Source organism: Furipterus horrens, unplaced genomic scaffold (assembly GCF_987537825.1).
Source record: "Furipterus horrens unplaced genomic scaffold, mFurHor1.1.pri manual_scaffold_6, whole genome shotgun sequence".
NCBI lineage: Eukaryota > Metazoa > Chordata > Mammalia > Chiroptera > Furipteridae > Furipterus > Furipterus horrens.
The window spans coordinates 19,943,798-19,968,230 of NW_028327176.1; the positions used below are offsets into that span (position 1 = coordinate 19,943,798).

The following is a 24,433-nucleotide window of genomic DNA, read 5'->3' on the forward strand; positions in this document are numbered from 1 at the left end:
GAAGGAGAAGAGACTGGTGGGGCTGGGAGAAAAGGCCTGGCCTTGGAAGCCTTCTTTGGGTTGAGAAGATTAAGAGAACTCTGATGTCGGCGCTCATATTTTGCAGTTCAAAGAGTGAGACAGTCTCTGAACTTGATAGTGTCAACGTTGGAGCAGGAGGAAGGGAAATGAGGCAGCTGCCGAAAAGCATTGCATGTATCTTCTTTTAGAAAATTTCTTGTACTCTGCTTTAAAAATCTTGAAACTAGAAAAGCTCAATTTCATTAACATGAGCTCTCTAAAACTGAATTCTGTCAAGTGCAATTTAACTTGTCATTTTCTTTATCATTTGTATTCTTGTTTCATTATTTGAACGTAAAAAGCAGTGTCTTCTTCAGGTGTGTTTAGATACAGTCATGGCATTTTCTTAGTATTTTTCCCCCAAAAGCCATATTTTGGGACTGATGTCCAGAAGTGGACTGGACGCGGCCTAGCCAATGAAAGTGTGCCGTCAACAGGAGACAGGTGAAGGGGCTGAGAGGCCAGCAGGGAAAATAAATAACTAAGGAGAAAGAAGAGCCCTGTCTGACAGTCCTTCTGTAACTCGATAAATGAGATATCACTTTTCTGAGAACGTTTTTATTAATGGTGGGGAAAAGGCCCAGGACCCCTGTCTTATCATCAGGCGTATAGAGAACAAAATGAATTTCCCGGTTTGGCCGCTGACTACTCAGTTGGAGCAGCATCGACATTAAGGACCTTGAGTGGCTATAACTTGGTGACAGGAAATCATTCCTCATGAGTAACTGGGACTGGCTGGCTGCACCACAGAACTCATCAGATTCTCTATCCCTTCCCACTCCCTTCCCCCTCTCTTCCTCCCCCTTCCTCCCCACTTTCTCCGTCCCTCCTCCTCCTCTTTTCTCCCTCCCCTCTTCTTCCTCCCTTCCTTCCCAATCCCTTCCCACTCCCTCTTCCCCTCACTTTCTCCCTCTCCCGCCTCTCCTTTCTCCCCTTTCCCTCCCTCTGGTCCTCCTCCCTCCCTCCTTCTCCTCTCTCCCTCCCCTTTATGTGAGTTTTGGTTAGACTTGATCAAGGTCATCTATGGAGTTGAGTAACCACTGCCCATGCAAGCGTTTCTTCAAATAGAACTATTAGTATTTACCACAATTATAATATGTGAGACAATACCTTCACACATTACCTCTGTAGGAGATACAGCATTCTCAAAAACATTGAGAAAATACTAACCATGGTAATTACAATAGTTGTTTCTGTTTGAAAACATTTCCTGAGAAAAAGGAAATGTTTTCTCATAGAACCCAGTGTTGCGTCTATTAAGACATTTTCATCAAAACATTTTATTTCTGTGTAAAATGTTTTTAAAGTTCATCCTGTGTAAACATGGTCATCTCATACTAATAGGGGTGTGTTCAGCGCCTGTCTATCCATTAATACCTGGTGTTTGTCAGTCTGTGTTTTGTGTCTTTTTTGCAGATATTGATGAGTGTGTAAACAACACTATTTGTGACCGTCACGGGTTTTGTGACAATACGGCTGGCTCCTTCCGCTGCCTGTGTTATCAGGGCTTTCAGGCCCCACAGGATGGGCAAGGGTGTGTGGGTGAGTTTTTAGATTTTTTTTTCCCCAACACATTTCATAGCTCCCTCCACTTGGAAAAGAAATCAAAGTTATCAACAACAGGCGAGAGTCTAAGCAAGGTAATTTGGACAGAATTTCATCCTGATCTGATTTTATCACACTGTTCAGGGCTGTGCAAAAATGCCCTATGGCTTCTGAACTGGTAGGGACAAAAGAAATATAGAAGTATATAACTTGGAATGCAGACATGTATTAAGAACACCTGTTTAAACTCTTAGCTGAGTATGCAGAATTCTCCAGTCCCTTCTGCACAGGAAATGGAGTCTGGCGTGTGGTATAGCTTGTCTGTCTTCACACTGCGCCTCCTTGGGCAGTGCCTTTAAAGATGGGTGTTGGCAAGACTTTCAGTTTCCAGGAATGACACCCGTAAAACGATGCTCTGGGTCGTGCAGCCATATTTCTTCACTCTTCTGGGACTGACGGAGCGAAGAAATCTTGAATATCATCAGATGTCCTAGAACTTCCTGCAGCACGTGCTCCTGTAGAAGAAGAGATGTTGCATTTCATTTTCTGTGCAGTTGTGATTTCTTTAAATCGAATTCATGATGACACGCATTTGCAACTTAGAGCAATTAATTCAGAAGGAGAAGAAAGGTTATTCAATTCAAAACGTCACATATAGCAAGGCTTTTTCTTTCTTCTTCTTAATTAAGAAAAATAACCGTTTGTTCCAGGGCAAATGGCACTTGCTTGAGGAGGAGCCAGTAACTTTTTAGTTTGGATATTTGCAGTTAAAGCATTAACTCATTTTTCATTCAGATCAAACTGGGAAAATAAAATCTAATACTTGGAAGTGTAATGATAAAATTACTTGAGTAGTAACCACTTTTAAGCAAACATCATAACGGCTTCTTCCAGTTACTGCTTTAGTCTCCTTTGCACTAAAATACAAGCAATAAAAGTCATCAGACATTCACGAAATATTTTAATGAAATAGGTCATGTGATCTGATCCCCACTTATCTTCTCAGCCTCACCCTGTCTCCTCACCTTTTATGTCCCAGGGACATAAAACTACCTGCGGTAGCTCATGTGACTGTGCAGTTACTCGGCTGCTGTTTACTCCCTCTGTTGGGAATGTCCTCCCAACTTCCCCTTCCCAGAGCCTGGATTCAACCCCCCGCCCCCCAGCCCCTTTCCGAAAGCCAGCCGTCAGATGTCATCTCCCCCCAGATGCTGTTCCCGTTCATCTGTCACTCTCAAACGGAGCTGTGACCCCCTCCTCCTGCCTCTAGAAAACCTGGAGCAAATGCTATTGCAGAACTTACACCCTTTTTTAGGGAAGAGCTCAATCATGTGTGTACTGCTTGTGGCCACCTTCTTCAAGGCAACAGGCCATATGGGCTTGCGAACTTAACTCTCCCCTGGCTGGACCTAATGCTTGGCCTGTAAATATTGTTTAACTGTTACCTACTGAGCTATCAGATGTTTGAACCACTGACTCTGTGCAGCTCTTAAGCCCCTGGTGAGTGTCCATTTCTAACCAGCCGGATGAGCTCACTGAACACATGTTGATGTTTCATTTTGGCACACAAAATGCACCCTTCAAGGCATAGTTTTTATCATTTTAGTGAACTCAGCGGGTGTCCTTTTGTCTGTTTATTTATTCCTTCAGAAATGTTAACCGAGTGCCTATCCTGTGCACTTCACCACACTGGGGTTCTGTAGGATTTAAAGGGTGAATCAGCCTTGATACCACCCTTCATCCACGCTGTTCCCTCTACGAGGATCCTGTCTGCCTCCCCCCATCTCCACCCCTTCTTAGTATCACCTGGTCATCCTTCAGATGAAGCTCAGTTCCACTCTCATTCCCCTAACCCATCCCTGCACTAAGGCCCGCTGTCTGCTCTCACACTGCTCTGTGCTTGTGGTTCTTAGCACTTATCACAGCTTGTGTGATTATCTGATTAAGTTCCCTGACTCGACTGTAAACTTCATGAAGGCAGGAGTGGGGCCACCCAACTCATGATTTTTCTCCCCAGTGCCTGGCCAATAGAAGTAAACTAGAAACTATTTTTTGATTGAACGAATGCAGTCTGATGGGAGAGACTTCAGGAGCTCTGTAAATAATACCAGTTAGGAAGTAGAAAGTTCCATCTGACATTTACGCAAAATTGATAAATGTGAACTGGCGGATGTCTAAAGTCAATTTTTCTGGTCTAAATTATGACTGTCTAGGTTGATTAAATATACCACCTCTTTGCTTTACTCTGTGTTACAATATCTTTTGACAAATGAAACCCAGCTCATTGGGTTTTTATCTGTTTATATACGAAGTGAAATGGAAAACTGAGTTCATCATTCAAATAAGTCAAGCTACATAAACTTTTTGTTCAATTAACTGAGGGTAGCAGGTGAAAATAGCGCATTTTTTTTCTGAATGATGTGGATAATTGCTCAAATTTTTATCTTTGTATAAACCATCTCAGAGTGTGCCCAGGAAAGCGGATGTTGCACATGTTGAATGCATAAAACACATAAGCATTTCAGATGTCAAGGCAGGTGCGTTGCTGAACAGGGCACTCATTAGTACAGTTTCCTCGGAGTAAAGGGGAGAGGTCGTACTGGACAAGGTCAGACATAAAATTAGCCTTTCTTTACAGCTGTGCACTTGCATAATACATAAGCAGTAGATTCCTTGACTATCTTTTAATTGTGAATATTTAAGTACAGAAGGAAAACATTTCGCAAGATAGAAATTACACTACGGAGCACCAACAGAACTCTTAAAAGCATAGTGAAATCAGTGAGAAGTTATGGAACCAATTTGTTTCATGTGAGTGATTGATGTGGCCCAGTGAGTGTTTACAGGGGTCTGTACGCAACCTGAATGCTGGTTGTTAAATTATGGACATTTCAGCAGCTAGAGAACTGTATTTTCAGACATTGAAGTGGATTTTAAACCATTTTTTAAAATATCTTTAAAGAAGTGTATGGCTTCTGAAGTGCCAACGATGATCATTTTTTCTTGAATTAAAAACTGGGTTATTTAAGACTTCATTATGTGAAAAAGTTAGGGAGGGGAAGACTAAGGAGTCAAAGGGTGCACAGGACGCTTGCAGTACAATTCTGGGGTGCTCCTTAAAGCCAGAATTTAAACTTGGAAATTTGGCTTTGCATTTTCATGGTCCTTTCGTACCCACCAAATCGTATAGCGCGACCCTTAGGAGCGACAGCGCTGCGCCGCTCCCCGGGGATCACCCTGCTTTCCGCAAACACTACTAGCCCTGGTGCAGCTGCTGAAACAAAGAGCTGTCCGAAGTGAGGTGCAAACCTGACTTGATCTGTGCTCCCTCTTCCAGACGTGAACGAGTGTGAGCTGCTCAGTGGCGTGTGCGGTGAAGCCTTCTGTGAAAACGTGGAAGGCTCCTTCCTGTGTGTGTGCGCAGACGAGAACCAGGAGTACAGCCCCATGACCGGGCAGTGCCGCTCCCGGGGCCCCGCAGGTAAGTCATGGTGCCCCACACCGGAGCTGCAGAGCTCCCCGCGGAGGTCTGCGCGTACACAGGCTTGGGGCAAACGCTCCAGGAGTGAGGTAAGAAGTAACCGAATGTCCTGGCACCCTGCTGTCTCTGGAAGCTTCTTTGCTCTTTCCGAGCCTGCCTTATCAGCGGAGTTAGGATGTGGGTGAGGACTCTGGGCTGGAGGCCTCCGGTGTGCTTTCCAAGCCAGAGATGCCGTGAGCTAGGGTGCAAGATCCAAAGTGATGAGAACATTTACTGGGAATCGTTTAAAGCTCAGAGAGCCATCGCTCAGGGTTTCACATGGCATCATCTCGTTAAGTTGCATAATCCTTCTTTCTAGGCCCTTGGAGAATCACATGTATCTTGACACTTCTCTAAATTAGGAACAACATATAGGCCTCTCAGGATCTACAAAGACTTCCCCTTGGAATTCTTAAGGTGTTTTTCCAGAATTTGGCCTAGAGAGTGGCTGTATTTGCATTCGCTTAAAATTGGATTTAGGCTGTGTTGTCAGCGGCACAAATCGAAATGGAGAAATGATGCTTTTCCAGATAAATTAATCAAGCTCCAGATCGGCCTTTTAGTTTGTGCCATGTCGCTATAGCTTGGTTGTGTTTTGAGAAAAGCAAAAGACTAAATGGTCCTTTGAGAGCCAGATAAAATGACACATAGATCATTTTGCTTTCTTACTCAATCTCAGCTGATTTTATTCACAGCTTCTAAGAAGGCTTTCACTATTCTGCAATAGGGGACACATGTTCTGTGAAAAATAATCTTTGCAAGTAATAGGGAAAAAATATAAAACTATATATTTCTATCCACACACATTCTACTTCTCAATTTTTAGCTAGAGAACGGAGAAGATGGCAGATTTAAAGGAACAGATAGTAACACACATTGTGAAGGGGAGGAGCCAGTATCTGGAGGGAAGTCTTGCTCTTCATTCAGTACCTGAGCTGTAGAGAAAGGACTTTTCACCTTAATCTTACCTGTAATAGCAAAAACCAAGGAACAAAGAAATCAAAAACTTGACTGGCCAATAATGGTATGGGTTAATAAGTAACCGTCTTTTTCTTATTCATCATTTGTATTATAGAGTAATGCCTTAACCATAGTAGTATTTTGACTTAAATAATTCACATGTCATAATATTGTATAGTCATTAAATAAACTATGTGGATATTAGGTAGTCATGATAAATGCATATGATACAATGTGAAGTGAAAAAATAAGATACTCCAGTGATCACAATCTATAGATGGAGGGAAGAAGAGAGCACATAAAATGATAGTTTTTCCATTTATTTTCCAAACTTTTAAAAAATAATTTAAATTGGAATGACCAGGGTGTTCTGGTGGGCCAACTAATTTCCAGCTGTGTAAGCTTGGGCATTGACCCTGGCTGGTTTGGCTCAGTGGATTGAGCGTCGGCCTGCGAGCTAAGTGTAGCTGGTTCGATCTTCCAGTCAGGGCACATCAGAGAAGGAAAACTCTGACTCCAAAAAAAACCTCCGCTGCCTTGCGGCATACCTCTTCAGGGGAAAGGCTAAGGGAGTAAACCCCGACAGAAAATCCGGAGCCGGAGTCCCTAAGGCGGTTTGACGTTGTAGTCAACACCGGCAACTCCTGCGGCGCACCTGAAGCCAAGCTGTATTGACTCCGTCTTTCCCTTGGAGCCTTCAGCTGCGAAGAGAGGGGGGGTCTGCTGCATGGGCAACAGCAGACCCTCCATATCACCCTGCCCAGGCTCTGTAGCTTCAGCTTCACTGGAGAGGACACTCCAGCGTCATCACAAGATGTCGATTCAACACGGGAGGAGACAGATACCGTGTCACTCCCGAGTCGGACTGCACAACCATTCTCGGTGGTGCAGATAGACTCTTAAGAAGCTACACCATCGTCTCTCGAGACGGACGGCTGCCGACGAAGCTTGGGCATACCATTCAATATCTGTGAATTCTGATTTTCTCACCTATAAAATAGGAAGGTGATATATACCTTGCAGAGTTTTATGATTTAAAAAAAATAATCATGTATGTAAAAGCCCTTTGTTAATGGCAAAGTACTATATAAAATAATAAAGTAGTAAGCTATAATCCAAACACTTAAGGAGTGTTTATCTCCCGTTCTTTTATGTGCTCTTCTGAAATGGTGGACCTCTTAACTGCAAATATTTTCTTGCTGCCAAGTGTTAGTAATATCAAGAAATGGTTCATTCAATTCATATAGCTTGAATTAGGGTATATGTCTAGGGTCCTAAAATTTGCTTTTTTTTTTCTTTTTTCTTTTAGAGATTTAGGGATCATGAGACCATCTGAACCATTTTTGGTGAACTAGACTAGCTCACTGAAAACTGCTTCTTAAAACTTTTATCTCTCTTTGTAAGCCTCATTCCTCATCTCCTGTTTTATTTTTCTGTAACCAAGTCCCTTTGCCTTTTTCCTCCCTGAGTCTCCTTTCTCTCTCATTGGCTGACTCTCTTTCTAGAAAGTTCTTCTAGTCACAGTTCACGAAGTACTCTCCTGCTTTTTCAAAGAACATGATTTTGAATCCTCAGCTCCATGAAGCTTGTCTGCCAATGAATACACAGTTTCTTCTGCTTCTTAACATTATATCTAATCCTTTTATTTCTGGGTTTCTTACATGTTTTCCCCATAGTTCTCTGGCTTCTGCTAAATACTCTACATAACCAGTTGCCCTCACGGTTTTTATCAGCATAATCTGCATTAACACTAACTGGTAACTCTTACTAATTTCTGTAGTTCCTGGCATTTCTGACTTCTACCATACCTTAGTTTGTATAGTTATTGGCAAACTTGGATTATATGGAGTTTTAAGTGTCCTGAGAGACAGGTCAGCTATAAACTCTAGTGAGAACCTCCTCCCTCACTTCAGAGCCAAAAATTGATCCATTGTTTGAAAAAACAATAATACATCTTTTAAATATTTAAAATTTAACTTAAAGCATATAAATGTACACTCATTCACCGATGTTTGAGGAAGGACCAAGGTCTTTCTTTGAGTAGAAGTTTACTGTTAAGTGTCTTCCGGGCTTGTCTTGCATAAACCATATCTATTATGCATTATCTACCCTGCCAACAATAAAGGGAATAAAGATTTAAAAGACCTTTGCAGAAGTAAGTGAGTGCAAAATTCTTCTAGATTGTTAGGATTTTCTCAGTTCTTTATAGTTCTCTTATCCACACCTATTTGACAGCATTCTTTTTACTGAATAAACTGTAGTCTTTCTAAAGCTTTAACTTGTTCTAGAAACAACTCTTCTACTCACATTTGTATTTTATTGATTTATATAATGTTTAATTGTGTAATTACAATAATCAACACACTGGCACAGAATATTCAAAAATAAATATAGCTGAGTCTTGGTCGACATACTGTTTAACACTTAAGATCAGAATTATGTGGACCTGCCCAGGAATAGCCTGCTGGCTGTGAGCATTCTACCTGCTGTGAGCATTAGCCAGGATGAGAAAACACCAGTTAATCCAGCAGGTTGTTTAAATGCAGGCTAGATAAAAGAGTTTGTATTATATTCCCTCCATAGAGTCTGCTGTTACATAGAACAAAACGTTTTGTATCAGGTTAAGTTTTTAATAGGGATTCAAATTAATTTCATTATAGGCATGATAGACTAACAGATCTCATCCTTTATGAAAAGTAGTTAAGAAAGGAAGGATAAATTTGCAATTTAGGCTATAGCATTCTGACTTGGCTGTGAAAGCTCCCCAGAACAACGGACATTCCAACAATGAACAGTCACGTAATAATCTCAAGTGGTGTCATACTGGTGACAGAACTGGGCCTAAGGGGTGGATGTCAAGAAGGCATATTTCAGGTCAGAATGCAGAGGAACTTTCTAATTACTACATAGTCAGCAAATACCTGTATTATGAAATAATAGGTGTTTCCCTGAGCTGGAGTCTCCAACCTCTGGGCTGTTGGCTGGTACTGGTCTGGACCAGTTAGGAACCGGGCCGCACAGCAGGAGGTGAGCTTGAATGTAGCGCTTGAATCATCCCCCAACCATTCCCCAACCCCCACGTCCATGGGAAAATGCTATTCCACGAAACTGGTCCCTGGTGCCAAAAAGGTTGGAGACCGTTGCTAGAGAAATCGTGGGTGCTTCCCTATAGGCACCCAAGAACAGGAAGGACACCCACTGGCAAAAGGGCACCCACCTGCAGCAGGACTTTGTCCCAAGTGACCTTTAAGGTACTTTTGAACTTTGATGTCCTAGGATTTTTATTTCTAAATTACATCTTGGCTTTCACCTAATTTTTTTTTTTTTTTTTTAGGTCTGGTCTATAATGTTTTTCACAGGCTGGGCCTTTGGCCACTAATTTACATTGCTGTTCTTTGCCTCAAAGCACCTGAGACAGAAATAACCAGGAAATGTCCATACCAGGCCATTCTTCACATGTAAGAGGGTATGGATATGAAATATAGCCTGATGCTTTTATTTTCACAGTGCCTGTGATAATTGCTCAATAAAAACTTTATGTCCTCGGGCACGCTAAAGGAAGCAGTAAATATTTAGTCTTGGCAACTGCAGCCTTCAAGCCCTACCCACAAAATGCTGTCCTCTGCCTTGATTAGTGCATAGAAGAGACTCTGTGGTAGAAACGGAATCTTATTTTTAGAACAGAAGATATAATGAGAACAATGCAAAAAGACGTATGATCTGTGTAGGTATTCCTTTAAGAAAAACAAACAGCTCAGAAATTATAAAACATATAAATTGGAGTGAATATGTGCATAATGAGATAATTGTTCTTCACGCAATTCATTATAGGGTTTCCTTGAGTATCAGTTTTCTCAAATATATTTGAGAGCTTATTCTCACATCACAAGCTAGACCCCAGACATCTACACCTGGAACCCACCTTAGCGGTTTTCCAGCCCAGCTATGTCTGTACAGGTGAGGAAGCCAAGACCCAGAGGAAAGTTCTAAATGCTATTCTTGGGGTCACGCAGCCACTACTGGACAGAATGGGCCCAGGAACCCAACTTTAGGCTCTCTCCACTTTCATTCTACTCAAGATTGGGGCAACATGGCACCACATTCTTCTAAAAATTGGTTTTCTTTTCACTTCATTTCTTTTGTTTTATTCTGATTATTAAAGTAATGCACGTTCTTCCTAGAAAACTGGCAAATACAAAAAAATATACCAAAAAAGAAACTCCCCCACAGAGTCATTGTCCAGGGATCAGCTGTCCCTGTGTTGACCTCCAGAGTCTTTGAAGGGACTTCCATAGTCCACCTACCTCAACAGAACTGTCTCCATTTGATCCTCAACCCATCAGGATCAGCCCTCAGACTCTTCATCTGAGGGATGCTCCTTTCTCTTGAGCCATCAGTGAGTGTCTGTGCACACGCTAAAGCCATTAGTGTCATCGCAGACTCCATCTTCGGAAACAGTGGGTTCTTGTCCTCCCTCCGCTTGTTTTTCCTCTGGTTGATTTCAGGACATTACTCCTCCCTGTAACCTCCCACCTCTTGGACAGCTCTTTTCCTATCTCATCCTCAGCTTCTTTAGCCGTTGCCCGTTCCTTAAATAATAATGTCCCAGGGAGTTGCATATTCAGACCTCTTTTCACTCTCTGTCCTTCTCCTGGGATCTTTAATTCTCTCTCTGAGCCAACGATTACTTACATGATGTGACTGCCATGTAAACACCTTCTGCCTCTACCTCTCTCCTGTTTCCAGCCGCACTCCTATTTCCAGCTGCCAATTAATGGATCTTTCTCTTGGGGTGTCTGCTAAGCGTCTGTGCCTGAAGTTGTCCAAAACCAAATTAATTACTCTTCCCTCGCCAGCCTCTTACTCTCCCTGTGTTCACTCACTAATAGCCAAACATTTGTACTGGAAATCCTGAGGTCATATGTAATTTTTCTCCCCTTCCATCCAAGCCATCGGAACATCCTGCCATCGCTACCTCAATAGCAACCTTCTAATCTCTCCCTGCTCCTGTTACCGCTGCCCCAGCCAGTCCTTCAGCGCCTCTTACCTGGGCCACGCAGGTGCCTCCTGACTGCTTTTTTTTTTTTTTAATCATTTTTATTGTTATTCTGTAACAGTTGTCTCAGTTTTCCCCCCATGAATTCCTGCTCTGCACTGCTGCCACCATTCACGTTTTCGAACCATACATCTGGTTTTGTCTTTCTCTTAACTTTCAACTGCTTCCTAATGCTTCCAGCATGAAGTTCAAGTCTGTTAGCAGGGCCACATGTCCACTTTTCTTCTGTCTCATTCCTCTTTGGTCCCCTGTAACCTGGCTCACTGCCAAACACAGGCCTGACCTGTGACAGGCACCCAGGAGCTGCTAAATCCAGCTGCCTCCCCACATTCGAGGATGTGTCTCTTGTGTGCCCCCCCATCTCATTCCCAGCGAGTTGTGTAAAATAAGAATAATTATTCACTTTACACAAGATATAAAGGGGCCACACTTAAATGAGGAATTATCTATCCATATTTTTGTGTAGGGGAGTAGTCTTCTATGTGCTTTGGTTAAATTACAAGTGTGCACGAAAGAAAAAGGACTATTTCCCTGCTCTCAGGGGACTCATGGTTCTGACAACTAAACCCAAACAGCGTTCTTGTTTTCTCTTTCTAGAGAGGTCCACTACAGGTTTTGTGTATGTACATATTTTTTTAAGGCAGGAAACCTCATAATATCATTCAATTGTTGTATTTGGCAGAGTAGGGTTTTTTCTAATGTGTTTAGTTAACCTGTGAAATCAATTTAACATTAAGAACGGTTTTTAAAAATAATTTCTGATTGGAAAAAAAGACCTTTGGTAGGAAAAAGAGAATGAAAGACAGAGAGAACACATTATTTAGAAGGCAAACACTGTAAAATGCCATAAAACTCTCAAGGTCTTAATATGTATTTGTAATGGATTTATACCATAAATGTAGGTAAGGCTGGAGAAAATGTGCTCATTTCTTATTTCTTTTTTAAGTTGGGTCAGATTTCTTCTCACATTCAAAAAGGATAGTGAGAAGAATTTACTAATTACCAAACCATGCTTTTATTTTTATGAAATTTTTCTGCTTGTTATGCATAGTATCTTAAATAGCATCTGAGCTTTTAATAGATATCAACATTTGATGAACTGCCATATCAATAGATCAAAGCAACAGACTCCAACTATATAAATAAACCATTTTATTTTAATTCTATAAGAAACATGTACACTTTTGCATTAGAAATGCATTTTGTATCTTAGAATTTGCTGTAAAAAAATGTTTCAAGACGAGTAGTTTATACATTTCCTTTTAATTAAGCTTCCAAACATTTTACACGTCTATTCCAGCACGGCTTTCTTCCTGTGGTCCTCTTCACAAGCCCTCAGGATGCACATGCTTGCGATGCAGACGTGTCTGTCACGGGGCTGATATCGCTGTGACGTCTGCTCGTGTCTCATCTCCATAGGTGCTTCTTGTTCCCACCATGTCAATGTGTCTTCCCCATCTTTCTCTCCACAGGGCTTTATTCTGCTCCTAGGAGTCTCTTCTTTCACCCGTCTCTGCCCACTTTTCCTACCCTCTCATTTCCAGCGTCTGTTCATACCTCCGTAAGTCACAGACTTTCTCCTCTCACCTCCTCCCCAGCTTAGTACCATTCTAGGCTCACGTCTCCCATTCTCTTCTAACTCCTTCACCTGGAAACCAAGAGCAAAACAACCTTCACTCTATCTAGCAAGCAGTTGTTGCTTGCCTTGGAGTGTGGGGCCCGGAGGCCTCCCAGAGAGACTGGCGTTGTCTTCTACCCCAGCACCTGCCTCAGAGACACAGCTGTCACCTGTGCAGCTGGTAGGCCTTCCTGCCCCGTCCTCAGCCTCTAAGTTCTCCGTGACTCCCGCTGCAAGCCCCGTACCCCCTCACCCCGCTCTGCCCACACAGAACTGAGAGCACTTGTACTTTTTACTCCTTCTCACTCCTCTCACACCTTATTTGCTGGCCAGTTTTTGTTTTTCGTTTTTTTAATTTTTATGTTTCAGAAACTTGTCTCACCTGTCAACTCCTTTAGAGAATCTTCCATGACTGCCTCACTCACCCCGTCCTTCCACAGCATGGCTTAGGTGCCCGGGACTACTTCTCCCAACACCGCCTGATTGACCTCTTTAAAGATGGAACTGTGTGGAGAAATCTTTTTCAAAGTTTTTTTTTCTCTTGTACTTTGCTTTCTAACCTTTATTTCGACTTCTTTCATGTCTTTTACCATCTGTGGTTACCGCCTATCTCCAGTCTTCCTTTTTCTTTGCATCCCTTCATATCCTGTCCATTCCTGTGGTCTGCATTTGTCTTCTGAATCTCACTGACGGCTTCTCCTGAATTCCACTTCACTCACACACACACACACACACACACACACACACGTGGGCGCGCACACACGCATGCACACGTCTCCTCTTCCAAGTCCTTGAATTAGAAACTAGGGAGAAAAAAGGATTATATGAGTTGCCAACTTCTCTTTTACTCCCCCTTGGAATATTACACTAGAATTCCTTTTCTCGTATAAACATGCCTGTGGTGATTTTAAAAATAAAGAGAATAAAGCTTCTTGAGTAATTCTGTTGAAAGTAACTTACTGAACGTGATTACCACAGTGGCAGAGTATCCTGAATTGATATCTTTTTCAAGACAGTGACAGGCAGGTGTTTCATCTGGGGACACTGTTTACTCTCACATATCTGTGATGTTTGTTTCCCTTTGGTCATTGTCATAACCCGGACTATCCCAGAGGGTGTGAGAACACTAGCCCAGAAAGGCCTTCAAAACACATTGCAAATGGAACCTGAAATCGAAGACAAAGGTCCATTTAGAATGTTCCGGTCCACCAGAATCAAAAAAATGTTCCAGATTTCCTCATCCCAACAGCAAAGCTAAGATCAGACACACTTGGGGAGAGACTAAATCTTGTGAGTGAGTGGCACACCCTCTTCTGTGTGACCAACCCACAGAGAGGAGCTTCCAGAAGCTTCTAGGAGCTCCAGAAGGAACACCTACAGCTCCAGCCCACGCATTCCTATTCAGAGCGAGGGCGCCCGCTGGCGCTCGGTGGCATTGCAGCTGAATCCACACCTGCTGGAATTGTCTGCTGCCCTTCCCTGTTTGTCTCAAAGAGAAAAAAGAAAAAGACAAAGCAAAATAAACAAATGCTAGTTGAGATGCTAAGAAGCTGAGCTTCTTAGAAGAAGTCTAGGAAAGCACTAAGCACTGTGTCTTTGGACCCAAGCTAACTTTTCTCTTCTTGAAGGCGGGGATGCTTTCTACCTGCACCGTCTGTCTCAGGGAGTTACTGTGGAAGTTTCTTCCCAAAAAAGCACACATAGAAAAGGTCCAAAAACTCACCTTCTTATCACCATTTATACCCCCAGGCTCAAAATGCACTAAGTGCTCTTTATACTCAGATGTTAAGCCCACTTCTTGATACAAATTGAAAAGTCAAATCTGAAAATACTAGAGAAGTAAGTAATATATTTCTTAGAAGTCTGTGGCATGACATATGTAATATGGCTAATCTTACTTGTAATGTTATTTCAGAAAAAGTTCTTCTCTTGAATGCTTGGCACCTTTCATAACCATTGATCTTTTAAAATTATTTTCCAATAGAAAGATTTCTCCCCTGGCAGCAGGGACCTAAACTCATACAGAGGTTCTTCAGAGAAATCACATTACACATGTTTACTGATCAGTCTTCCCCCAGTGGAAAAATGCTCTAGGAAGCTAATTATTGGAAGGTTAGGAAGATAGGAAATTGTAATTTTTCACAGAATGACCTTTGTAGACCAGTTTTTTTGAAAAAGAATTTGCTTCACTTTCCAAACATGGGTGAGGGCCTGACTAGCCTCAATTTCAGCTGTGTAAACATTGAACTTTCAAACTGCTTGGAAAGAAAAATCAGAGCAAAACTTGAAACAACCAATGTGAAACCAGAATAATACAGTGATATTATTGATTGTTTCCCTTGCAATAACCTGTGGATTTCCTTCCAAAGAAAAAAGGAACAAAACAAAGATCATTTTATTTCTTGGTTTCTATGCTGCCATTATAACAAACACTTAGAAAGCGGTGTTTAATATAGATATAATTTTTGACATGCTTTCACTCAGAAGCCTGTGGTTTGATTGCCTAGAAATATAGCAGTCTTCATTGACTACTGTATCGTATTTCATTTTGTAATAAACACCATGACATTCCTACAACTTTGTACACAAGGAGAAAAAAAAACAGTTATTGAGCCCTCTATTAGCACATACTGTAAACTTGACTGGCAAAACTGGTTGTGTTGCTGACTTGATTTATATTTCTAAATACATTCATTAATAGCTGCATTTTTAGGCCAACTGTATAAAATAATTGAGCTGAGTTGTTAATAGAAATAGAGTGTCAGTTTATTCACAGGTGTTGGGGGAAAGTTAATGAAACATTCCACAGGGTTCATGATCGATTTAACAATCATTTAAAATAGCTACCTTTAGTTTTCCCGAATGATTCCACGTGCGAGGGCTTGGAGCCCCCCCTGAAGAGAACGAACTGGTGGTGGTCCATGCGGCGGAGCTGGCTGAGCCCAGGGTTGTCCTCTGTGTGCATGTGAAAAGCTGGATGAGATGAGGGATGTGGCAGTTCTTATCCGTCTTCACACACAAGGAAATGATTTAAAACCACTTTATACAATGCTTCTTAGGAATCAGCATTTCAGTTTTTTTCCTAGATACTTATTCTGGTTTTGAATTTGTCATCAGCTATTAACACTAACTTAGAGTTCAAGCTGAAATCTGTCAAAGACAGAATAAGCTGAGAGTGAGCCAGAATGAAGTGTGCGAGGGATCTTTTACACTCTCTGTGTCCTGAGAGTAACATGTATGTTAGAGGCTTGTTTACTGCTATAAGAGGAAAGAAAGAACAGTTGTTTTTTCTGAGAATTTTATGAACTTATATTTTAAAAACACCTTTCCTATTTGGTATATTAATCAAGTTTCCATAGCCAACCTGATACTGCCAAAAGAAATATGTAGGAAGCTATTGTAAAAATCACTCATTCTCTTTTCCTAATATAATTATCTAACAATTTAAAAAAATGATAAGTGTTGACACTGAAGCCTTAGCCTCACTGGTAAATGTTTTCCTCTGTCCCTACAGTTTCTTTGGGTCCAAGAATCTGGAAACAGTGGAGTTCTCATGAAAAAAATTTCATTAGAATTAATCTAAATAGTTGTGATGGTGGTAGTCAGCTTCTTATTTGACATAGCATAAAATAAAAAATGAATAAATTCTAACTGGACCACAGGCAGTAATATGAACTTCATGGTCTGTGGTAGGGAAGAGCTTAGATTACTTGCCAAGTTTAGTCACAAAATATTACTCATTTCTTAAAAGCGCAAACTTGTGCATAGACTTCACCATGGGATGAAACCATGTTTGGTATTATCTAAAAACAGGTGGATTCTCCCTTGTGAGACTTCCAGCCAAGATGGAGGCTTAGACGGACACGCTCGGTCTCCCTCTACAACTAGAGAGGAATACAACTACTTCAAAACAAAAGATAACTAGAAATTCCAGAAAATAAAACTACACGGAAGCCCAACGTATGAAGTTATAAACCAGCGGCGCCCTTTGGGCAGGTAAGAAGAGCGAAAGGGGGTGGTGCTGTTTGCGGTCGCACCAGGGACAGCGGCAGGGAGGACAATCCCAGCGGCAGGGAGAACAATCCTGGCTGCAGTCGAACCCCGGCAGCTCGCGACACCAACGCTGGGGAAAGCAGCCACCGCATCACCTCCAATAGTGAGGCCCAGAGGGCAGGAGGACGGATCCCAGTCTCCTAGCGGAATAACTGCAGGAATCCATCTTACACCCCCGCCCCCACACAAAGCGCCACAGCGCTGCGGAATAGGTTGCGGATCGCCACTAGTCGCTGGGCAGTGATGACAAAGCGCCACAGCGCGGCGAGAAAGGTTGCGGATCGCCGCTGGTTGCTGGGTTGTGACGAGTACACAGGCACTGCCCCCTATAGCCGGCCCAAGAAAACAAAGCGCATCTGTCAAAATGAGGCAGACAACTATAGAAATCCCGGTGGCGCAGCTCACCAGGCAACAGATGAAGAATCTGACAGATGAACAGATAAGAAACCTGTCAGAGGCTCAGTTCAGGGCCATTGTTATCAGGTGGCTTACAGAATTAACAAAAGATCTGGAAAAAGATGAGAAAGAATTGAAAAACACTCACACTGAAAGGAACAAAACCACATACGAGACAGATGGTGAGGAAAGAAAGTCCAGAGTTCAAATCAACAAACCAGAACATAAAGAAGGAACAAACAGTCAACCAGTGCAGAGAGAGGAAACGGGAAGCAAGGAAAATGATGAGAGGATCAGAAACCTCTGGGACAGTTATAAGAGATCCAATATACGGATGATCGGATTGCCAGAGGGTGAAGAAGAAGAACTAAAAATTGAAAAATTAAGTGAAAATATAATAAAGCAGAACTTCCCAAACTTGGGGAAGGAGATAGACTTACAGGTTCAGGAAGCACAGAGAATTCCAAAACAACTGGACCCAGGGAGAACCACTCCAAGACACATTATAATCAAAATGTCAAAAGTTAAAGATAAAGAGAGAATCTTAAAAGCAGCAAGAGAGAAGAAAAGAATCATGTACAAAGGGGTCCCAATTAGACTATCAGCTGACTTCTCAAGGGAGACCCTGCAGGCAAGAAGGGACTGGCAAGAAATATTCAAAGTAATGAAAATCCAAAACCTACAACCACGAATACTTTATCCAGCGAAGTTGTCATTCAGAATAGAAGGGCAGAGAAAGTGTTTCCAGGACAAAATAAAACTGAAAGAGTTCATTAGATCCAAACCACTATTATATGAGATGTTAAAGGAACTGGTTTAGAAAAAGGAGGATCAAAACTATGAAATCTAAAATGAAAACTGCATCACAAGAAACAAAAACAGAAGCTAGGGAATTGAAGCAAAGGCAAACTAAATAGGCAATGAGAGTGGAAAAAGAACTATAGGTATGGGGAGCATATTGGGGGTAGGTCAGCAGGGAAGGGGAAGGGGGAGAGGGAGGGAGTTAGTATAGGAATTAAGAAACATCGTAGGAGGGAATGGAATAGACAGAGAGGTTGAGAAGAACTATATGCGCAACCAATGGACATGGACCAAAAGGGGGGGACAAGGGGACAGAGGGGGGCCACCGGGTGGAGGGGAGCAGAGGGAAGGGAAATTGGAACAAATGTAACACTGTAATCAATAAAACACATTAAAATAAATAAATTAAAAATAAAAAAAATAAAAATAAAAACAGGTGGATTATGTCCCCATCATTTGTATTCTGTCACTTTACCTTGTCTGTCTTTTATCACAGAGGGTTAAACCAAGTCTGTTAGATTGTATTTTCCTCTAGGACACACTGGAGCTGGGACTCGAACCCAGCCTTGAAAGTCTACCTTGAGGCTTACCTGACACTCATTATTTCATTCAAAGCCTTATATCTGGAGCAATTTAAGTAGATTTTCAGTAATGAGAGGTTATTTTATACGCCCCAGGTTCTTACAGTGTGTTTTTCTGGTTACCATCTTCTGCTTTGTTCTGTTCAGAAAAGATTGGGAGCATGCTGGATTCAAACAACTATCTAAGGGTTAAATATCATGTGTGGCCCCACATCTCTGGTCAAGTGTTGGGGGAAATTTTCATTGATTTAAGTAGGTGTTATAGCTCAGTAAAGAATGGTCCTATGCTTGGCAAGAAAGCAAGTATGGAAACTCTACTCACAGCCAAATTTACGAGAATAAAGTAATTGGTTAACGTAAAAGGAAATGATTTTGACAGATTTGCACTCTTGGGGGGGTGTTAGAAATCCACCAAAATTCAGGATTCGAGTGCATGTTTATCTTGCAGTGGAAGAGTCTACCACGGACGTGGAAAGCAGCTGTCTGTAAATTAGATGCTACTGTCACATCCGGTCTTTCTTTTTTTAACCGTGTCTTTATTCTCTTGTGAGACCAGTAAATGTGATGTGTCCAGTTAACACTCTTTTGGCTTTGTCTACTCTCTTTAGAGGTAGAGGTGGAGCAATCCAGAGAAGAAAAGAAAGAATGCTACTATAACCTCAATGACGCCAGTCTCTGTGACAATGTGCTGGCCCCCAATGTCACCAAACAAGAATGCTGCTGTACCTCTGGTGCCGGGTGGGGTGATAACTGCGAGATCTTCCCCTGCCCGGTCTTGGGGACTGGTAAGAATCAGCCGAGGGTGCTTTCACTCTTGTGTTTGGTCATGTGGGGCTGCAATGGTCTCACTTTGGTTGCTCCATGGAAGCTCCCAAATGCTGCCATGGTAGCTGCCATACTCGAGTTGAAGTGAGATTTCCTTATAGTGAGTTCCACTCAGATCTGGAAAAATCACCTTCATTCCACCCCAGCATGAATTCTTAAAGTTTTCCATCACTGAATACACTGTTACAGTGAGATTCTGTATTATATTTTGGGAGAAGGATACTTCAGTTTTATCCCTTTTTTAAAATTAAAACCAATTGTTTTTTATAACAATAATGCCGCACTATTCATAATTAGGGATTTCATGTTTAAGCTAAGATTTTGCTTGATGGATTCTTATTAAAACTGTAAACTACTAGAAACCACAGTTGTTGAGAAAGAAGTCATAACACCAAGTAAAACACGGGTTGTAGGATGGATGGGAAAGTTTGTCTTCACGTTACTGAGTCTTGAGAAAGCAAAACCGAATTTATAACCCACATTCAGGGAAGATGTTGATGTTTTTTCTGTTTTCCAACCTCCTCCTTTTTTTTCTCGTCCAGCTGAGTTCACGGAAATGTGTCCTAAAGGGAAAGGTTTTGTCCCCACTGGAAAATCCTCTTACGACGTTGGTGGTGACGACTATAAAGGTCAGAATCAAGCAGAAATGGATTTGCAACATGTGTGCAGACCAGACATTCAAGTAAAAGTGTGGCTGTGTCAGGCAGAGCGCGAGGACTTCATGCTGCTGATTTCGAAGCCCTGATTCTACCGTTGGAAGGAAGCCCTCGCGGACTCTGGGCAGAGCCGCGTGTGGCTGGGGAGTTAGAGCCCTTAGGCTGTGTGACGGTGGGACGTCATTTGACCTGAGTTTCCATCTCTGAGATAGAAATAATGACTCAAAAGTTATCAGGATTAAATGAGATAATATATGTAAAACTACCTAACACAGAATTCTGCGCTTAATAAATTTATTCTTTTATTCCAGAAGTATATTAGATATGTTAAGACTGTATAAATTTGATCATCACGTTAGTCTTCAATGGTCATCAGCAAAGCTGAAATTCTTGCTTTGTTAGAACTCATCTTACTGTTGTTAGGACCTTTTACAACTGACCACAGATTCGTAATAAGGAATGGAAAAGAAGAAAGCAAAAGTAGCTGTTTTATACATTCCGTGCTATTAGTCTATAATTCTAAAACAAATGTGCAGCCTTTTTTATTTTGATGAAATTTAAACCACATGTATGAATATTTCCTCATTAGCCTCTCACTTTTGACATTTCCATGATGAAGATATTAAGACCTTTTATACCCAAAGTGATTTTTTTTCTGTAAAATTTAATATTGAAAATGCTAAGTGAATGGAAAACAGACTAGAAACATTTTTTATTGTTCATCTTTGTGGAAAAATTGTGTTTTAATAATATGGTAGAATTCAGTAGCTGGAAAAGAAATTCCATATGTATTTTTTAATATATTTATGATTCAGTCCCATCATATAACAAGACTTGGTTGGTGATACGTGTTTAATGGTTTTTCAAGTTCACAAATATGATATACTATGTTTTTGTAGTTAAATCTCATTTTATATTGTGGGATGAAGCCTCGGTTTCACCACAAAGTCATCCCCGCTTTTATAGAAAAATAAGTCCTCCTCTCCCTATTGTAGCAGCTCTGTAAATGGCTGGAAGAATATTAGCTTCAGATCCAAACAGCTGCATATCTTGGATTTGGTTTTGCCATTTTCCAGCTCTATAACTTGGAGCAATTCATCTGTGGAATCTCCAATTTTTAAAACGAGGATTAGATGACATGAGCTCTAAAACGTGAGAACGGATAATAATAACAAAGTAACAGCAATAAAATAATAGGTTACACTTTTTGAGAGTATATCGAGTTCTCTACATGGATTTTTGAATTGTCTAGTCCTTCCAGTCCTATCAGGCAGATGTTTCTGTTATCTCCAGCTTACCGCTGTGTATACAGCGCGCTCTGCGCTCTGTGGAGGGCTGGGTCTGCCACCCCCCTCAGCAGCTTATGCCTTCAGCAGTTTATCATTGTCACCAGCAAAGACTTTCATCCAAGTCCATGAAACTCTTTTCAGGAGTTTTTCTTCATCCCCAGCTAGTTCACGGGCCAAAATAAGCACTTATAGAAAGGCACATTTCTTAAAAGGCATTCCTTCAAAGGATATTGTTGTGACACTGTAGAATTTTATAAACTATTTCATCAAATGCAAGGGAGCATCCCAGAAACCATATGAATACTGTGTTGGACCTTGTTCCTTAAATATCACAGACTAACCTGATGCCGTTTCCATCACTGTGAATTAGTCCCAACTTTAAGAATTTTGTGTTGGTGTGCTTTTAAGAATCTTTAGAGTGAAAATGTTATAATATCTAGCCTGAAGCTTCTTCTTAACGGAAAGACCAGAGCTAACTTCTTTCTGTTGCTCCATTTGGCCCCTGCAGATGCGGATGAGTGTCTACTTTTTGGACAAGAAATCTGCAAAAATGGCTACTGCTTGAACACCCAGCCCGGTTATGAGTGCTACTGCAAGCAGGGGACATACTATGATCCTGTCAAAATGCAGTGCTTCGGTAAGTGTGAAGAGGATATAGGGTGCTGTGAAAACACGCAGGTGGGGAAAAAAAGTAATGCTGTAGTATTAGAACAAGTTTTTGCGTCTAAGTCACATGTTGAAAAGATCTGTAAATATTTATGGATCGTGTGTGTGTGTGTGTGTATGTGTGTGTGTGTGTGTGAATAAGATTTAAGAAAATGAAAAATCTCCATACTACTATTGGAACAGATTTCAGACAAAGAGTTAATATTCAATGTGGAATTATAATTCAGGTCCCTGGTTGAGGGACATGTTCTTTGGGTCTGGGGAGCCCCCTGTTTCATCACTCAGACCATGCAAGTGAAAGTCACTGGTAAATTCCCACCCAGGCTTTAATGCCTTAGCAGAAAACCATACACACTCGGCAGAAAAACATAGCAAAGGAAATAACTTCAATACTATCATGAAAAGCATATTGTCTTAGATTTCTAAGCATATCCTGTCCCTAACTGATTTCTTTCTTTATTTAATGTCAGCATCAGAAGGACAACGTTATTTTCCCAAACAATACAACTTCACAATTGTATAGTCAGACTGTTCTCCTTTGGATAATGATGTGTAGTTAATTAAATTCTGGTAGCCCCTGGAATCTGAACTAAATTTAGCAGTGTGTAAAGTTTGGTAAGTGTATGAGGTGCTACTGATGACTGATTTTAATGATTTTTTTTCTCTTCAGATATGGATGAGTGTCAAGACCCCAACAGTTGTATCGATGGCCAGTGCATTAATACAGAAGGCTCTTATAACTGCTTCTGTACCCACCCAATGGTCCTGGATGCTTCAGAGAAAAGATGTATACGACCATCTGAATCACATGGTATGCTGGGATATGAGATGCATCTGTGTCCAAATAAATGTCATAATGTTTTCCTTTTGACTAAAATGGAAGCTATTGGAAAACGAGAAAAAATGATTCTGTGGGTATTTTTGAAATAATTAAAATGAGCTGCTAAGAGGAATCATCAAATGCATATATCATCAATACATTGGAGATTTAATACCCCGAATATACTCATATAATGGACAACAGACTGTGGAGTGGCTGAGCAGACAACAGAGCTGTCCCATGCCTGGGTGCTGGTCAGCACTTGCCCTTCAGAGGCAGCTGAGGAAGATGGAAGTGCAGGGGAAGACCGTCTTGTTTCCAGGATTGCACTGGGGGGGTGTAGGTGAAGCTGGCAGAACAGAGGGTGGAGTTCACCAAGGAGATGGAGAGCTCTGAAGTCCATTGGTAGAAATCCCAGTCCATCCCTGAAGAGCTGATACAGCTTGATAACTGGTGTAATTGACCAGTCCGTCTCACATCGGGAGACTGCTTTGGATGAAATCAGTTGAAAGGCAGAAAGGTTAGGGCTCCAGGATGAAGTGTCGCTGGTCCTAGGCTTTGGCTGGTGAAGTGGGTGAGAAAACCTGAATCTAAAAAGTATCGTGTGGAGAGACATGGAAGGATTTGACAGAGGAGGAAATCTGAAAAGGCAAAGGCTGAGAGAATGAGAAGTGCGTTGGGGTTATGAAGGAAAGTGGGGTGTTTTACGTACGGATGGAAGCGTGAGGGGGAAGGGTGTCATTGGAGCGTGACGGGCAGGTTGACTTTCAGCTGATGGAAATGACACCCAGTTGGAGATGTCAGAGGGTTGATCCATGGAAAGACCGGGTTGTCTTCAGACTTTTACTCAGAAGTCGCTCTTAGAAATAGGGATGGAAACTTGGAGCCTCGCTGGCTCCCACGACCGTTTTGAGGCAGTAGGAACACTAGTGCAATTGTCATGGAACCATGTCTTCCCTTTCAGAACAAATTGAAGAAACAGATGTCTACCAGGATCTGTGCTGGGAGCACCTGAGCGATGACTATGTGTGCAGCCGGCCTCTGGTCGGCAAGCAGACGACGTACACCGAGTGCTGCTGTCTGTACGGCGAGGCCTGGGGCATGCAGTGCGCCCTCTGCCCCATGAAAGATTCAGGTGAGCCCCTCTCCTGCAGTTCCTTCTGCTGGGGGCCTTTGGGAACAGGCTCCTCGCACCTCCTCAGGAGCCTGACAGTTCTTGTACTGATTCATCTTCACCTTCACTCCTGATCCGTTGCTTTCCCCAGGTGTGTGTGTGTGTGTGAGTAGGGGGTGAGCAGGATGACACTCCAGACACTCAGTTCCTTTCCCCAGACAATGAAAAATGACCCAAAGAAACACGATGCAACTTAGCCATTGATGGCAGAGGTCTTTAGATTCTGTATTTCCAGATACTTCTTTTTTTCTTACCATCCTCATTTCTAACAGTGTCACAGCAAAAAGTATTAGAGACTATTAAAAACTTCACAGTTTTATGTCAGTCTCTGTGGGAAAGAAAAGAAATGGGTAAGAACAATAAAGGAAGAATTAGAAAGTAAGTGAAAATGTATTGGAATGAATCTCCTTTCC

At 41.7% G+C, this 24,433-nt stretch overlaps 1 protein-coding gene across 12 annotated transcripts in view; it reads left to right on the forward strand.

The window, feature by feature from the left end:
- LTBP1 (latent transforming growth factor beta binding protein 1) overlaps positions 1–24,433 on the forward strand; it is a 376,691-nt gene that overhangs the window by 322,778 nt on the left and 29,480 nt on the right. For 7 of the 12 annotated variants that reach the window (XM_090281121.1, XM_090281124.1, XM_090281123.1 and 4 more), the window contains 7 exons: positions 1,477–1,602; positions 4,943–5,086; positions 19,199–19,375; positions 19,958–20,044; positions 21,869–21,997; positions 22,697–22,837; positions 23,811–23,981. In XM_090281121.1, coding sequence (XP_090137247.1) covers positions 1,477–1,602; positions 4,943–5,086; positions 19,199–19,375; positions 19,958–20,044; positions 21,869–21,997; positions 22,697–22,837; positions 23,811–23,981 — 975 coding nt within the window. The remainder of the gene's footprint in view (positions 1–1,476; positions 1,603–4,942; positions 5,087–19,198; positions 19,376–19,957; positions 20,045–21,868; positions 21,998–22,696; positions 22,838–23,810; positions 23,982–24,433) is intronic. The other 5 variants (XM_090281125.1, XM_090281129.1, XM_090281130.1 and 2 more) reach the window with 1 other exon arrangement.